Consider the following 17835-nt stretch of genomic DNA (forward strand, 5'->3'; position numbering starts at 1 on the left):
TTGCCATGTAAGAATTAAGTGTAATTGCACATCCATTTAGGCTAGGGGCAGTAGTGCGCTCAATTGTTATTTTTTTATTTCAGTGAGATGCAGAGATGTGTTTGTGACAATTTTAATTACACATCAAGCCATTTATTGTCACGGTGGAGAGGACTCCCTGGTAACGGTGACGTGCGGTGAGGTTCATGGCTGGTGAGGCACTGACGTCATCACAGCCAGATTTACAAACATGAACCCTACAGAGTAGCTTATTCAACATTTGATTGGCAACAGTTAACGTGTTTTGTTTAAAATGTCATGTTAGCATTCTTTATATAAACTGTAGCATGGAAAAAAAGAATAAAAACAAATGTTATGATGGTGTTACCTTTACTTATAAATGAAGTCCATGCGCCGCTCCTTCTGAAGAAAGGCATCTATACATTCTTTGTAGAAGCCTTCTTTATCTTTCTTCAGTTTTAAACGTCTCTTTTCTTTAAATTTATAAATCCTCCATTCTGAAAATAAGATCAAGCAACACGAAAAATGACTGGATAGTTGCACTTAACTTGCTAACCGTTTACTGTAGCGTGCTCTCACTAATTCTATTCTGCAGCCGAGGAGGCGCAAGAAGAATCTCTGTAATCACCAGCGCCCCCTGTCATGAGGCAGTCTGTAATCACCAGCGCCCCCTGCCATGAGGCAGGAGAACTGTGTGCTTCACTTATGTACACAGTTTTGATAAAAATAAAATAAACACTGTAGTACAGTGTTTATTATATAAAGGGACTGTACATTATACACCAGCTAAACTGTAGAAATTTAGTTCATATACTAAACGTGTTTGAACACTTTAATAGTGATATGCAGAGGGACAGCAATGCGGTCTCACTGCAGAGCAAGCCAGCACAGTTAGCATAGTCATTGCGCAATCCATTGTGAGGCTCAGCCGGCTGCTGCCTCACCGCTCGTCTCTACTTAGTATTTGAACGGTAAATGTGAACATTCAGCGATTTTGAAAAAAAAGCCAAAAATGGTGAAGTTAAATGGAAAAGAACTTTAAAGTACAAATCACTAAATAAATATAACTGTTTAATGTATTTTTTCATTTGACATTTCCATGACGACAGGTGAGGCACGGCCTCACCTGCCTCCCCTGACTGCACGTCAATGGTACATCAAACAGGCAGCACCCGGAACAAGACAAACAGGCCTCACTCGTTCTTGCCAGATTGCACTTTTATTGTTTCCTCATTCACTAGACAGACCAATGGTGTAGGTTTACCATACACAGTTATTACGATATCTGCATGACACATCTATGCTATACAGCGAATGGGTTATAATTATTACAAATACAGTAAACATATTTACATTTTTTTAATTCAAGCTCCGTACGACACAAATATTTACAAAATAAGTATGGAAAATGAAAACGAGTAATGTACAATGTTAATGTCTGCCTTTTCAAGTTGAAACTATTGGTGACTCCAAAGGGTTAACTGATCCTCTTTGTTCTGTTTCGAAAGGCATCAACGGAAACGTGTCGAGGTGAAGACAGAAGTAAAAACAATAATGAATTTGTCATTTTAGACACAATAAGCTACTTCGTATTATAATCCCTGATAAGATAAAATAAAAACCATCTAAGGTTAGAATTTACATGGCTGGCAAGTATGAGTAGAGTGAATATGTTTGCACTCAAAGGCAGACTTTCACTTGAATCCCTTTCTGAAGAAAAAAAGGAGCACCAAATGCAAGCAACTGTCCCGGACAAGGAACAACAAGCTTCATTTTGGTACCTTTTTAATGCCCATCAACATTCCACTCTCACGCCAGTTCATTTGGTTCAAGAGCAACTAAACTGCACAGATTTTGATCAGTTAGTTTAGTTTTTTTTTCTGAATATGTGCAAAGAACTGCAAACTAATATGTACATTGCAAACCATAAATAGACACTCTAAAGTTTGAGAACTGTGTAAATTAGCCACACAGGGTGGAAAATATCTGCTCTGGCAAAAATATAAATAGTAGTAGGAATGCAAAAACATCTCCCAAAGAAATGAGAAAGAATACAAAAAAACATCCTCAAAAGTCATCACACATAATTTGTTGAACAGCAGGTTGGCTGACCTGTGGACAAAACGTTCCTGATGACGTTTGAGATTGTATCGGTCAATTGGGAGCAAATAAAAACACATTTTGGTGCCTCTGTTCACCTTCACTCCATCGAAATATGTTCATCTTGTGCACAAGGGGAAAACCTCTGGTTGGCTGGCCAGAGTTAAAAAAAAAAACACGTCCATTGGTACCAATCACTTTCACACTTCACAATGGAGGCACTAAAATAAATTGCTCGGGGGCTCCAATCATGCACAGAGCAAGTATTTTCCTCCCCAAAAAACAATTGCATGATTTAAAATGACTTGTTTAGTTTCGTCCCTTAATATTTTCTTTCATTACGTTCATTTCATGTAACTTCAATATGTGCATTTCGGCCCTTGTCTTGCTATAGTGTACACATGCAAAAAAAAAAAAAAAAACAATTAAAATACCAATAAAGCTGACTGAAAAATAGTAACAAATGCCCTGTCACGTTTCATATAAAAACCTCCTTATTAAATTATTAAAAGTGTAACACAAAATAGATTCACAGCAAGTAAAATAAAGAAAGGATGAGAACACATGGCGCTGACAGCGTGACCTTGAGTGGATGTCAAATTGGAGCCTGTCCCCTTCCTTAATTTTCACAACCACGAGAACCATACGCAGAGCCGAGTCGCTGCAGGTGGAAAACTTTCCTATCAGGCACCGTTTCGAGTGAAATCCTTTTTTACCATTGTATATTATTAGCAGTTGATGCGTGAAGTGATTTAGATATAACTGCGTATCTACCTTGACATATATTTTTTTATACATTTTCTCTGAGATTTTGCCTACGTTTAAATTACACGGGAGGGGGTGCTCTCATAGGCCGTATTGGTTGCCGGTGCCTGCAGTAGACGTTAGCAATTCCAAAGCTTCCTCCCTTGCATCCCACTTGAGGAATCAGATATGAACCCATAAAGGCTACGTGAGAGCGTGAAGGGCACCTCACGAATGAGGTGGAAACCTGAAGCTATTTTTCTGAAAAAGACGACGTTAGCAGCAATTGTTCTTCAAGGTGTGTTGCTTTGCGTAAACTAGACGCATCCCTTGAAGATAATACATTTTTCCCTTCATGATTTGATCCCATTATTGTGTTGATGCTTCAATAAGTAAGGTGGGTGCTCTCCTGAGGATTGCTGCGGTTATCATGCAGGTAGCAGGTACAGGGAGGAGGAAAAAAACCAGAATAAAAAATGGGTGACAACAACACCGGGAGACGTTTTTACAGACGATTGGCAAACAGAAAATGAGAGAAGAACGTTTTCAGTAGAAACGTGCACGAGTGGACGATCACGACATGCTATTAGCTAGCGACCCGAATGACAGCGAAGCAAGAACAAAATTAGAGCTGGTGGTGAATATAACAAAAAGCAGAGGGCGAAGTGGGGGGACAGAAATCGCAAGAGAGGAGACGTTAAGCCACAAGTCTACTTACAAGAGAAAACGGTCAAGAATCACAATCGATTAATGGGTATTAACACTCGCTATGTTCAAAGGCGTTTTACAAAGATCCACTTGTGGGATCCACTTCAGTTCTTGATGTGGCCACTTCGCCTTCTTGCCAACTTGGACCTATTGGGGGAAATGCGGTGAACAATGCAGATCTTTGAGCAACGGCACTTTCATTTGAAAGCAACAAGTTAAGAGAGAGGGGAAAAAAATGGAACGGTGAAGTGTAACCTTATCGTTCCGGCGAGCAGAGGGTTAAAGGCGTAAAGCCAGTCGTTCATGTCTTTCTCATTGTTCGCCTGCAGGAGGATTCCTCGGTGCTTTGTGCACACAGCAAACGTGTTGGGTGTCTAACAAGAAAAGCATATTTGTTTCAAAAAGTCAGCAGGCCTTAAAAATGAAAAATAACATGCATGGCATCTTAATGTGACACTCTAAATCACAGGTGTCAAAGTCAAGGCCCATGGGTGTGATGCACGATGCAAAACCAACGGTCCGATATGACGACGTTCTTACCAAACAAGAGTGCTTTTTTAAAAGTATTTATTTAGATGGCACTTAAAGAAGTTTGGAGACCCACCACGGGTAATGCTTCTTCATGAATGGCATACCTTGAGCATGGCCTGCTGGTCTTCACTGTATTCCACTTGCGCTGTGGAAAGGTTAAGGACCCCCCGCTCCACCGGGTCCTTATCACTGTTGTAGATGAAGACGTAAGGCCGTCTCACGACCACAAAATGCTTCACCCACGAGTTGGAACGAGGTTCCATGAAGCTTAGGAAACCCTTCTTGGACACGACAGATCTAATAGGGAGGGAAAGTGAAAGTTGAAGTCCGATTTGTGAATCTGCAACCTATCACTTCACATTCATGTAACATTGAATCATGGGCGCGTAGCAGCTCTCACCCTGGCCTCATTTCTTCAATATCAGGCACCAAGTTGAGGAATTCGTTCTTCCCTGCACGTGCCAGGTAAGAAGCCTCCAGGGTGGGAACCATGGGAAAGTTTTCATAATCTGAGCAGGATGGGCTGGATGCACGAGAGCAGTTCTCTGGAGTCCTTGGGGAGGAATATACAAGTTTAAAAAAGGGCTTGCAACCCTCACGCTTATGGAGGTTATTCAAATAATAATAATAATAATAATAAAATAAATTAAAAAAGTCACGATCAGCTAACAGAATTATGCATTTACCTCTGTTCCACAGAGCCACAGCGGGAGTCTGAGAGTGAAGGACAGGTGGAGGAAGGCGTGAGTGTGGCGCTGCTGAAGCTGGTTACCGACAGGTCACGGCCCATGGGGGAGATGTCGGAGAGCTGACAGGAGAAACAGATATTGATGACGGCATATACTGAGTCACATCGGTCTCGTGAGGAGGTGGTGGGCTCACCTTGCAATCACTGATGCTGTTCACCAACTGGTTGTACTCGCTGTTGAATGTGTGAGTTAGGAGGCAGAGGCACTACAAAACGGAACCCAAAGTGACAACCATCAGCTTACAGCATATTAATGGGGGAAACATCTGGTGAATGGTTTGGCAAATTCGAGTGTACCGTGACAAAAACAAAAAAACAAACAAAAAAAAATCAGCATTTGAAGAGTGCACAAACATTGGCAAGCAGAATTTTTTTTGTCACCTTGGTGGCCAGCTCCTTCTCACGATCAACCAGGCTCTCAATGTCGGCAGAATCATAGCCGCTGCTTTCACTGGGCGTGATGGCGCTTTCAAAGGTGGTACTGGACATCTGCGAGGAGATGGAAGTGGAGGTGGACAAGGTCCCCGAGCTCATGCTTGGAGACAGCAACTCGCTTGGAGATTTGCTGGCTGGCGCCGATCCCACGGGAGCCGATTCTCCCAGTTTGTCTCTTAGTAGGAGGAGGTGGCGGGTCTTCTCCACCTATACAGAAGAAGAAATGAGCGCCACTGAAAAACCTTCAGAGCATCCAGTATTTAGCATATGATTTTAATTTACGCAGCACCTCTTGCAGCTGTTCCATTTTCTCCAGCTCCCATTGGTGCTCCAGGATGAGACTGTCTCCTCTGGGCCTCCAACCTGCCAGGTTCTCCTCACCACGTACGTAAGCCACAGAGGTGTCCAAGACCTTCCTCCTCCGGCGCTGCATGCCTGCAACCCGTGACCGCCACTCTCCGTGAGACGATACACTTGTTACTTTGACTTCATCGTGTCACAAAGCTCACCTGGACTTCCGGAATCCGACATCTTGCACAAACTCAATTCATAGATTCCAGTTACACGATTGCTGTGAATAAAAAGAGCAAATTATTCAAAAGACTGAATGTCACGTAACTTATTTGACGAAAAAGAGAATCCATTTAATGTAATTACATTTGATTTCAGTCATAGTAAAGTGACCTGCAGCCTTACCAGTCTGGGGTTTTAGAATACCCACTCCCGAAAAGATTCCTGAGGGATCGAGGAGGTGATATCTTTGCATCTCGAGAGTAAAAGACCATGCAGATGTCTTTGGTGATAATAGCGGGTTGGATACAATGGTCAAGCTGTAAAAAGGACACGGAAGGAACATAAAAAAGGAGGTAAATATGCAGATTATTTCATGCCGATAGAAAACAGAGTAGCGGTAGCAGACCTCCACATATGCCGAGAGAGTCATGTAGATCTTCTCTCCGTTAGGAGTAACTCGGTTTAGCAGGAGGGAGTTGTGCAGGGAGCTGTCCCACACCGCTTCGAAACGGTAGAAGGTCCTGAAACCAAAGCACAATAGGCACAGGAGAGCGCTGATTCATGTTTTTGGTGCTTTGTAATAAAAAAGTGACAGGGATAAGGTTGCTAATTCTCAAAAATCAAAGCTACTAAGAGGAGTGTCATATTGGGAGCTGTCACCTACAGAACTTGACATTGACACAGTGCAATGAAGTCTACCTCGCACGTTTCTCTAGTCATAACATGATGTAAGAAACACACTGAGCACAAAGCTCAACGACAGAACATGACAAAGCAATACAGTGCTACAAAGTGGAGTAAGAATTCCGGAATGACTGATGGCACGAGGCCTGTGTCGATTTATCATTTTGACCTTATAACTGTGGCTTAAAAAAGTCCACTATTGCTGCCTGTTGATGGGAATGAGCTCTTCTCTTTTTTGAGGGGGCAATGTCTGAGTTGGGTACAATACGAGTGGCTGCTTGTAGAGTTGCATAAATGAACCGGCTTTTCTTTTTTAATTTAATTTCCTCCTATTAACCCCCATCCCCAATTCCCCTAATTCTCAGCGAGCAGTTCCGCACGCAGGATGAGAGAGTGAGCAAGACCCAACATGGAGACCATTATGCTCTGATTATCGTATATTTTATAACAGTGATGGGAGGTACAAAAGTTAGCCACACAGACAACATCAGTGGCCTATGGGTCTGTTCTAAAAATAACTCCCCAGTGATAGGCCACGACAAGTTCCTAATAGTAATTAAAGCACACATCTATGTGTGCATTTATTCAAACTTAACACAGTAAATCTTATTGCTCTGAATTTATAAAGGGCTACAAAGTGTCCTCTTTCGAGGTTTGGTCGTTTTTTCCCTTCTGTAAGGCGATTTCGGTTGCAAACATGGAAATCGCATTGAAACTGTTTTAATATTAGCTTTTGGGGCAGATTTTTCACGATTGGCAGAAGGCGGCGCTGTTGTGAACATAGAAGGTATTCGTCGTCAAGGCAAAGGTTGTAGATTGAAACTACAGGTTAACAGGTCTTTTTTTATCCCCAAAAATCACACGAAATGTCACATCTCAGGACACACGCATACACAGCTGTCAAATCGCTCTCGAATCAGGAGTCTAAATCATTTTCAAGATCGGTGTAACTGCGCTTTGAAGTGAGAATGACAAAAAATAAGTAAAATGGCGAATACACAGAGGGTTGAATTTAAACATGATCACTTCTACTTGAATATACCATGCGTAGCCAAAAATACATCCCGAACAAGGCTAAACAAGTTCAGTTTCCTTATGAGCGTCATTTCCTTATGAGCGAAGTCATTTTCATCCTGATAGTAGATTTGCGACAGAAATTACAGGAAATCTTTGTACATGAAACATGTGTGTGACCTACTGTCAGAGTGTGTAATTTGAATTTTGGCCAGGCACAGTATATTATAATAGTATCCTTGTTCAGTGGACAGTAATTACAAATAGAGGCAACATACAATGAAGAACACTGACTATTTTGGGATTGAATTCTATGACTCTATATGGACTAGAGAGAAGCATAAACTTCTTCCGGAGAAGGAACCTTATGTTCTCCACTCACTAGTACCTATCAATATCCTTATCAATAGACAGCCTGAGCACAATCAAGAGTCCAGCAGCAGCGGGAAGGATGAATGCATAAGGGTGGGGAAGAAAAAAAGAGAAGCAGAAAGAGTCAAGCAACAATGGAGCAAATTCAATGGCCATGCAGTGATTCTAAAACATACAGCTCGGGACAATCACAGTCATATTGTTGAACAATATATTGTGAATTGAGAATTACATCTCAGGATGAGATGAGAATGTGAAACAACTTCTGACTAATGTATTATTTTTAAATAAAAGCTTTCTGTATTGAATTTACCTGTTTGCGTTGTGGGAAGATTTGATGTTCTTGGCAGAGATGATGTTAAGGGACAAAACGGCATCAGCAGCGCCATCGTCCACTTCAGCCTTGTTCCGAATGCGACCTGGTTGGTCATAGAATGATTTGATGGATCAAATTCACTACTATCCCCAAATCTATGAGGGGTTTTGTTTGGGCAGGATACTATTACCTGTTTTTTTAAGTTTCAAAACACTTATAATTAATCCCCGATGCACAGCTAACTCACCAACAACCAGCTCGCGAACATCTTTCCAGTGCAGCTCGCTACCCTTTTCGTGGATTAGAGTCACAGTGATCCGCCGCTGGATTCCCTGCAGCGTAACATGACACAGCTGAAGATCAATAGCTATTATTGAAAACGTGATCATTTTTATGACAATTTGAATTCATGTCAGCCAAAACTGTGCCACGAGACACTGCGGCGTTGAACGGAAAGAAAGAGGAAAAACATCGTACTTGGTGCAACAAGTATGTGCCATGGCAAAGTAGCGCTCCACCGTGATCCACGATAGCTGGAATGTACCTGTGGAGGAAGGTATTTTGAACTCAGAGAATCATAGAAATTAAATATCAAAAACTAAAAGTGTCGAGTCTCAATACTCATAAGAACGGTAAAATTGTATTATTGGTAAAAAGGACACATTTGTGTCAATGTCCACTGCACTGATGTCTTCGGCGCGCATCAACACTTTTTCCACACTAGAAGGCACACCTAAGAGCCTTCAAAGTTTTCAAAAGTTGACCGTATGGATCAATATTGAACTGCAACAAGTTTTGCAACTACGGTAAGCAGCTGCTGACTCCATTTTCCCCGGTAGAAGTAGTGCAGGGTGCATGCTGGGATATGTAAAATGGTGTTTCTACTGTAGCGCTTAATATATGGAAAATGTTTTAACATATGTCATTCATTGAAGGTGGACTTTATAGTGCAGAAAATACGGTACATTAAACAACAGTTACCCTCTCAGATGAAAGTTTTTTATTTCGTCTCAATAAAATGAATCTCACAAAATATATGATTTAAAAGGAATCTCCTTTTAAAGCACAGGTGTCAAAGTCAAGGCCCGCGGGCCAAGTCCGGCCCGCCACGTCATTTTTTTTTCGGCCCGCGAAAGCAAATCAAACTTGTTAAATTCCATGATGATCGCTAAAATCTGAGCCAAAATGTCATATTTTTGGATGTCAACCACAATAAAAGTCATTATTCTTGACTTCAGATTTGAAAACGCGTTATTCATTAATTTGCTGTGTGCTCTATATGTAATATTTGAAGTGATTTAAACATTCTAATGGGTTCCCCAAATTCATAACGGCCCTCGAGAGGAAACCATAACTACAATGTGGCCCGCGGCAAAAAATGACTTTGGCACCCCTGTTTTAAAGCATGTCTATTTAAGCGGATTCGTTTTTAGTGTATGAATATAATTTGTCCATGCAGAAACTCACTCTCCGGTGGGCTCCAGCTCGCTGATCTCAAACCACACGAGCAGGTCGTATTTGCTGACACAATGGCCCAGGTTGGACTTGGTGATTGTGTTCAACTTGGTGGCTGCGACTGATATGTACACAAATGAACATTAGGTCAAGGTATCAATTGTGGTAAGATAATGGTCGAATGAAACTACAGTAGGGCCTAAAAACATTTTAGGGTTGGGAATTGTGAATGTAAAATGTATGTGCTGTAAAAATGGATACACTCAGCGTGCCGGGGGGCTTAAAGTCACAACAAATGTTAAGTTTAAAGCAAAAACCAAAAAAAAGTATAACAAACCCGACAGGATTTGCTATGGTGAGCCTAATGAAAGATTAGTTCACAGTTAAAAACAAGGCACGCGCTATAAAGGCTTCCTCAAAATTCACCGTGGTGTTTCGTCCTATCGACAGCAGCTGCTCTGCATCGTATGAATATTTGCATGAATAAAGCTTATGCAAATGCAACAGAATGGACTCTGGTTTTACCCCGGGTCATTAATAAACAACATGAGTGAGGGAGGGAACTAAATGGACCTGCAGGAAGGTACACGACACACCGCAGAGACTCATTGCGCTATCACCCGCAGCGACAATCGGCAGAAAAAAAAGCACAGCGCTAGTCTAATCACCATGTACAGAGGAACCTAGTGCTTGCATTGAAAGCTATTGCATTGCCCGTTGTACCAACCGTGGTGCCTGGGCACAACAAACACAGGATCGTCAAGCACTGAGAGAAAAGGGAAGTGCGACAGCTGGTCAGCTTCATCGTCCAGGCTGGCCACAGCGGAGGAGGCCAAGGCATTGGCGTGCTCAGACAGAGTGTCCAGCACCTTGCCGTTCACATAGCCACTCATCAGGTAGCGTAGCAATTCGATCTTACGAGTGTGGTCTGGGGTCGCAATGTATCATATGTGATAAATGTGACCCCCCCCGCCCCCCCAAAAAAATAAATAAATAAATAAATAAATAAAACAAAAATCCAATCGAAGCGAGAGATGAAAGACAATTGAAAGGAAATAAGAAGCATGCTGAGAAGACGAACGAGAACAAACGTGAGAGGTTGCAAGACATGATGAAAGGGAAGTAAAAGTCTTACCAGGTTTCGACAGCGGCATTGGAATAGGATAGTATTTCCTGGATGGTGTCGGAGGACTGTGAGAACATACGGGAAGGACTTGAAAGCAACGCAAACACCCTTGAATTTTTTTGTTGAGGACAACGGCTCTGAATCACGACGTCAGATTCCTTCCTCGTTACGCACTTGATAAGGTCCTGGCCATGGAGTTGCAACTGGTGCTGCTGGTAATGGCCAAACACTTCAAAAACAATGGGCTTGGTCTTGATATACTCGATGAAGGACTCGGTCACCTCAACGGAAATCTGCTCATGAAATGAATAGATACAGACGTAGTCAAAATGTGTGTGATGGCGTTGAGTGGTTCAGATGTGGATTTGAACATGGTTTTACACATACGTTTTGCACATGATAAAAACCCAGAGGAACGCCTTTGCCGGTGTTTTTCAAGGGCTCCGTGGAAAAAGCTTCATCGTGGCGATGCAGGAAACTGGAAAGTAAAAAAAAAGTCAGTGCATCATTTGTAAAAAGGACTGGTGGACCTTTCCCTCTTTTCATTGACAACTTGTCTTTTAAGACAACTCAATGGTCCACAAGAGATGACAAATCAATACAATTCAAACGGATATGTTCGCATATTATATATCATACATGTACAGTCAAAGGCTGGTTTTCAAACGTCTCGGTTCTTGACCAATTCAGGTTTCGACCAAAAATCTGGTTTTTTTAAGCATGAGTTTACAACTGAAAATTGACCAAACTGAGCGCACCACTCGACCCCCCCCCCCTCGCTTCCTTATACGTCACTTCCTTGTGTCGCGTCTCATTGTTACCAACGAATTATGATCGTGTAGCGTTACTTTGTGAGCAGGCATGTTTGTATTGTTCGATCCTGATTTAAAAAAAGCAGACATTGATTACATTGATGATAATGAGAAATGTTTTGGCTTTCGACGAAAAGGGTTTTCAAACAGGTTTCTGGAACAGATTATGGCCGAAAACCGAAGTTTGACTGTATGTGATATTGATCCTCTGTCTCTGCAGCTATGGGCATGTCCCATTGCAAACAGCCTCCTATGATGATGCTTCCTCTACCGCACATTAAACCGCTTGCACATCTTTTGTGATTATTTTATTTTAAAAGTGCCATATGAATAAAAGTCTCCATTGATTGTTGCACAAATCTCTTGATGTGATCCTACTGTATTGATAATCTTCATTGATCGAAAAATTAAGGACTTACTTGAACTGGCAGAAGATATCAGCGTACTCTGGTGGGACGCCGGTGGTCTGGAGCACGGTCACACGGAAAGTGAAGGTGCTTCCTATCTCTAACTGGCCCGGTAGAGTGTCACCACAAGACAGTTTGTTTTCGGCGATGTTTGCCAGTTTGAGGTCTGAAAGAGGAAGGCAATGATTTGTGCTTGGGATTCTGGAAATGACCTGTTGGAATTTGAATCTGCACACAGTGTCGCCTTAAAGCTATCAAATTTTGACTCTCCAAATCATTTAAGACACTTTCCCAGCCTTTTTTCCATCGGACCTGTTTTGCATTTAACAGGTCCATCTGTCGAGGAGTAAAGAGGCCTGGCAGCCATACATACCCATGTCGTTGATTCTGTTGAGTTCCTCCAAGGGGGTGATGACCTCTGAACTTTGACCCTGGCCTTCCACAATGCGCAGCTCTTCCAGCGACAAACCAGAGTGGGTCATACCGGTGGATGGGAAATCATTCTGACAAAACAAAAAAAGAAGAGAGGTTCACGCTATTTCTCAGACGACCTTTTGAAGAATAGAAAGCCATTCAGAAAGAAACGCCATGTAGATGTCAAAACAGTCCAGTTTAATCAGGAAGTTTGCAAAGATATGATTTTGATGACACATGGAGACTCTCATTGGGCACAGATGTGTCTTCATCCTTTTCATGTGACGCTGGACTTACTTTTTTGAAGTAGTCATCATCAAACGATATCTTGGCGGTTCCCGATTGTCTTACTCCAGACCCGTAGTCCGGGGCCTCCTCATCAGCTAGAGAGACACATTTGATCCTGAGATATTTTTACACTTTGTTGACAAATACCAAAAAAAAAATGAACCAGCAGATTTTTTTCTATTACTTTATTTATTTTTGTTTATTTATTTGTAATTAATTGTTACACACGCATATATATTTGCATATTATGTAGATATATATGCATATTTATTTTATATACATTATATAGATATGTGTATATATTTTTTATATATATGATATAAAAACATTTTTAAAATTATTTAATTACTCACCAGCAATGGCCTGAACCCCAACACGCAGAAAACCTCGCACGTCTCCTTTCTCAGTTACTATGGCAACACGGTGGACCAGTGGTACGGGGTAAAGCAGGTTGCTCAGGTACACAAAAGCTCTACAAATGGGATTGAGAGAATAAACGTTTAGAATTTTTGCAGCGCTGCGTGTTAAATGTGTTTCATTCAATTAATTGTAGTATTAAAAAATATGTGTGTTTACTGTAGGAACATTTTACAGAATATTTATTATGAAATCTTTGTTTGGCAAAAAAAACCTGAGCACCATTTAACTCTCCAATATGACAAAGGGGTGATTATTGCAGAGAAATTTGAGGGGAAAAAGTGGTTTATTATGCCATTTTCCACTCGCACAAACTGACATTTTGTTTCTGCAAACATTATTTTCTCTCCTGCTTCCCCAGTGGCACACGCTATCTCTACCGCCCCCATTTCTCTAATCTTTCTCCAAGCAGTGACTATCCAGACCAGTAACAGAGAAGAGATATCAAAATGGAGTACCCCTGAAGCCTCATGCTACTGCGGTTAATGACATCACATTTGAAACGGCAAGTTTTTGAAATGACGAAAAACAAACTCTTGGTTAGTATCTACAACATAAACGCAAATGATGTTAAAACAAACAATAAATAAAACATGAGAGAAATAGGATTAAGGAGATTAACAAAATGACATATCAGGAACAAGTGGGAAGTCAAGACATTAAGTCATTGTTGCCATGGTGACAAGGAATGACATAACAGTGGAAGGAGGGGTTTTGGGGGAGCGGGGGGGTAGGATGGGTGGCTTTTTACTTCCAATGAAAAGCAAGTCTTGCACAGCAGGCTAGCGTGATGTGACTATTCATATTTCTTTTGCACCACACAGATTCAAGTTGTGACGAATGGCCTCTGAAAACATTCTTGGTGGTGGGGGAGGCTTCTTTGGATGGTAAATACAGATGCTAATTCTTGAAAGTGATCAGAGTATGAACTCCTGGAGTTGTAACTTTTGAAAATGTTGGACGAAAATGGCAGACTTTCATTGAACGGCATTCTTCCCTCCCCTTAAACTCGACCGAAGAAAATACAACCGAACCAAAGGAGCGAGCTTCCTCAAGTGCTGCGTTCGCCCACGTGCGCGCTTGATGGGAAAAGCCACCTTCAAACACCAACCTTCCCACCAGGATGAACCAGGGGGAGCGGTCATAGAAGGGGTCCTGGCCATCGCTGAAGATATCCGAGCCTTCCTCTGTGCCGGCGTCGGAGCTGGTGTCGTCGATAAACGCCTCGTCGTCCATCAAGTCGGACATTTCGCTCTGGCGCTCGTCCGCCAGCTCGGTGATTTCAGAGTCGGTGGTGGAGAAGGTGGGCGAGGGTGTGCGTTCGATCAGATGCTCGTTTACGCAACCGTGGAAGATGGGGGAGCTGAGAGATGAGTTGGACGGGAACATTGGCAACAAGCAAAACCGAATGAAAACGAACAAGAAACAAAACGCTGCTTTGTGAAAGCCATTGAAAATTTTGAAAAGCGGAATATTTGAATATATATATATATAAACATAAATATCATCCACACAAATATTATATTTTAATATTTACTACTCTGGTTTCGTAAAGAGGAGCAAATTGCTGGCATCAGACCGAAGCCTTCTATGTCTCAATTTGATAATTTACTTTTGTTTTTCTTTTTACAAAACTGCACTACTGGTCAAACCAAACACATATGTGTTTGTTTGTTTGGAGGGGGTATTTTATTTATTTCTTACAAATTATAGATGGGCTGACATTGGCTAATGGCTCTTTTTTATGATGCACTGTTCATGGCTGAAATAATATGCTGTTTTGAGCTCTCCTGAAAAGTGATATTTTTGGACATGGGAGGATTATGCCCGATGCCAGCAAAATAGAAATTTGCACATCGCGACATTTTTTATTTTTTTTAACATGGAGTAGAAGTTACATCAAATTGACAAAGTAAAATAAAAAGAGTAAATGGCATAAAAGGAAAATACAATGGAATGTAAAAAAATAAAAATACAAATAAAGACATGCGTCAAAAAATAAACCATGAGTAATGACATGAAATACCAAACAGCAAACAAAACAATGTCCCTTTTTGAAGAAAAAATAATTGATGATGAATTGAAAATAAATGCAGATAGTGAGTTTCAGTGAGTATGACAATGGTGAAACAAGGATCTCGCTACACATTGAGGGGAACAAAAAGTAGCCTCGTCAAATAAATGAAAACTGACAACAAAAAAATGATTGGACACTTTTAAAGTAAGGCGATCCCAATAGTCAACGGTGAAATAAATGACCACACACAACACTGATCTCTTCATTCGAAGACAACAATTATGACAAAAAGCTGATGAGCGTTGAATATTTAAAGTACGTGAATGTATTTCCGTGTGCTTTTACATACCTGCCGACGAGCTTAAACCAATGGAAGCGATCATAGAAGGGGTCATTTCCAGTCAGTGCGCCTTCCCCACAGTCCTCCTGGTGAGTGGAAGCCATTTCTCCAGCCCGGTCATACATTTCCCTCATCTGGTCCAGCCGCTGCCTGCGTAAGGATAAAAAAACAAAGAATCTATTTTTTTGAAGCAGAATTTACTACCAAAGCGAGTTCACGGAGTGTGACGTTTATTACTTGAGTTTCTCAAGGGACCAATAGTGTGTGGCTCCATTCTTCAGGTCTTGGACCTCAACGGCTACCACAGTGCGAGGGAAAGGCCTCGAGTCACGTTCTTTTTCAGGTTCGGGTGGTAAGAGCTCAGGGGGCAAGGGCGAGTACAGGGTGTCTGTCAGTAAAACAAACTGGAACTGGACCTGTTGGAAGAAAGATGTCAAACATAGCTCTTTAACGTATTTGCTGAAAAGAAGTGTTTCTTTTTTGTTAGCTACAGCAGCTATATCAGGAGCCGCTTCCTTCGGAGGTAAACACAGAGAAACATTTCGGAACTGTATTGAAAGTGATTACCAGTGTCATGCCAATCCTGTGTACATGAAGACACCAACTGCTGTGCGATCATGCACTTCCCACATGGCAACGGATCAATTTGGAAAGTTTGGCTTGAAATGGTCTAGTGGAAAATGATTAGCCACTTTGTCATGAAATGAAAATATTCCTCAAGTTTTCCTGGAAGTACAGTCATCCAATTAAAATGGCGATATATCCTCTATCAATCATTTAGCACCTTGAAAACGACAAGCATGCCACTCGGACCGGCCGCCGAATGATTAATCCAAGCATTTGATTTGTGATAAGCCAAATTTCCCATTCCCAAATGATTTAAATGACTGACTTGCAGGATATACATACAAAATAATTTGATCTTTGTAGACTGAGTACAGAGGAAACGATATATTGGAGGGCAGCTAACTACTGTTTTACACAGCATATTCATTTCATTCTTTGAATTGTTTACCATAAAGAGGGTAATTCAGCGTTAAGTCAGTTTCCTTACTTTTTTCTTGAGTTCCACGCTGATGGCATTGGCCTCCTTTAGGTAGACGGCATTCCCCCACAACTGGTCCCGGAGTGATGTGAATTGGTGGAACCTCCACTTTCTGAAGGCCCATTGAGCCAGGTTGAACTCATGCTGAGTCCATGGCACTGTGGGGACGCCAAGAGACAATGCATTTCTTGAGTTTTTTTGAGGGCCACATTCTTGAAAAAATTGAGAGGCCACTTTAAAAGGTCCTTCAACTTGAATTTATTAAACACACTGAAATCAGTGACACAAAGTGTTACGTTTGTTCAGTTATCTTTTAGGAAAACTGTTTCATAACATTGATGTAAAGTCAAATTGTTACTTTTTTAATTTGGTAATGGCTAACTGAACAGTAAACAGCTAACTGAATGCTAAGTGAACCTATTTAGTTCTTTTTTTTATTACTGTCCCACCTTCACTTTTTTATTAACTAACTTTGTGGGCAGTATCATGTTGAGTACATGCACGTATGAATTCAGATTATGTGGAATTTGCAAGGTACAAACCTTCCTCTTCCTCCTCCTCCTCGAGCTCTTCCTCATCGGGTGTTTCAGCAACGAGAGAACGAGTCTCAACCTGTTTCTGTAGTTCCTGTAGTTTGCTCTCATATACCTGGACAGCCACAGTAAAGAGGAAAAGCACATTGACAAACTTGGATAAGCTGCATAACCAGTGGAGGCTGCAGCCAAATGGCATATTAGCCATTAAAAAAATTAACAGTGTCATGATTGGGGAACAATGTCAGGAAGAGAAGTTGTGAGGTCGAGGAGAAAAATCTATATGCTGTAGTTCATTGAGGGGCGCCGTCATCATCAACGTCGTCATCACGAGAGCTACATTGCCGAGCTACACTGCCGGTGACCGCATCGTCTTTGTTCAGTGTTTTGGGGGAATAAAATGAAGCCTTTTTTCATTTGTATTTGACCTCCACGCTACTGATATAAACACCGCATTCGCAGTGGCTCTTATCTGATAGTTGAAAGGGACAACCGAATACGGCAGCGGGTCATCAACCCCGCTCGCCGTTTTTTCGTATGCATCCCCTGGCGGTGAACCAACGTCGTAAGATGAAGACTGTAAATCAGGGGTGTCAAAGTCATTTTTTGCCGCGGGCCACATTATAGTTAAGGTTTCTTCTTGAGGGCCGTTATGAATTTGGGGAGGCCATTAGAATGTTTAAGCCCCTCCACATATTACATATAGAGCGCACAACCAATTAATGAATAACTAGTTTTCAAATCTGAAGTCAATAATAATGACTGTTATTGTGGTTTACATCCAAAAATATGACATTTTGGTCAGGATCTTAGCAA

The 17835-nt window shown here is 41.5% G+C and overlaps 1 protein-coding gene across 18 annotated transcripts in view; it reads right to left on the bottom strand.

Annotated features, from left to right (window-relative positions):
• Positions 1–1200: 1200 nt before the first annotated feature.
• kif1b (kinesin family member 1B) overlaps positions 1201–17835 on the bottom strand; it is a 49158-nt gene continuing 32523 nt past the window's right edge. For 9 of the 18 annotated variants that reach the window (XM_089010537.1, XM_089010600.1, XM_089010579.1 and 6 more), the window contains 29 exons: positions 17029–17134; positions 16496–16644; positions 15679–15857; positions 15451–15591; positions 14196–14447; positions 13021–13139; positions 12677–12762; positions 12339–12468; positions 11978–12131; positions 11134–11224; positions 10921–11039; positions 10756–10811; positions 10348–10548; positions 9633–9741; positions 8643–8709; positions 8413–8497; positions 8163–8268; positions 7866–7892; positions 6186–6300; positions 5963–6096; positions 5776–5837; positions 5556–5701; positions 5213–5473; positions 4966–5037; positions 4770–4891; positions 4484–4636; positions 4188–4380; positions 3808–3926; positions 1201–3699 (listed from right to left, as the gene is read on the bottom strand). In XM_089010537.1, the coding sequence (XP_088866663.1) occupies positions 3657–3699; positions 3808–3926; positions 4188–4380; positions 4484–4636; positions 4770–4891; positions 4966–5037; positions 5213–5473; positions 5556–5701; positions 5776–5837; positions 5963–6096; positions 6186–6300; positions 7866–7892; positions 8163–8268; positions 8413–8497; positions 8643–8709; positions 9633–9741; positions 10348–10548; positions 10756–10811; positions 10921–11039; positions 11134–11224; positions 11978–12131; positions 12339–12468; positions 12677–12762; positions 13021–13139; positions 14196–14447; positions 15451–15591; positions 15679–15857; positions 16496–16644; positions 17029–17134 (3597 nt within the window). In that variant the 3' untranslated portion in view covers positions 1201–3656. The remainder of the gene's footprint in view (positions 3700–3807; positions 3927–4187; positions 4381–4483; positions 4637–4769; positions 4892–4965; positions 5038–5212; positions 5474–5555; positions 5702–5775; positions 5838–5962; positions 6097–6185; positions 6301–7865; positions 7893–8162; positions 8269–8412; positions 8498–8642; positions 8710–9632; positions 9742–10347; positions 10549–10755; positions 10812–10920; positions 11040–11133; positions 11225–11977; positions 12132–12338; positions 12469–12676; positions 12763–13020; positions 13140–14195; positions 14448–15450; positions 15592–15678; positions 15858–16495; positions 16645–17028; positions 17135–17835) is intronic. The other 9 variants (XM_089010642.1, XM_089010633.1, XM_089010624.1 and 6 more) reach the window with 5 other exon arrangements.

The sequence above is a fragment of the Hippocampus bargibanti genome, linkage group LG01, assembly GCF_051943395.1.
Source record: "Hippocampus bargibanti isolate YZ-2025 linkage group LG01, ASM5194339v1, whole genome shotgun sequence".
NCBI lineage: Eukaryota > Metazoa > Chordata > Actinopteri > Syngnathiformes > Syngnathidae > Hippocampus > Hippocampus bargibanti.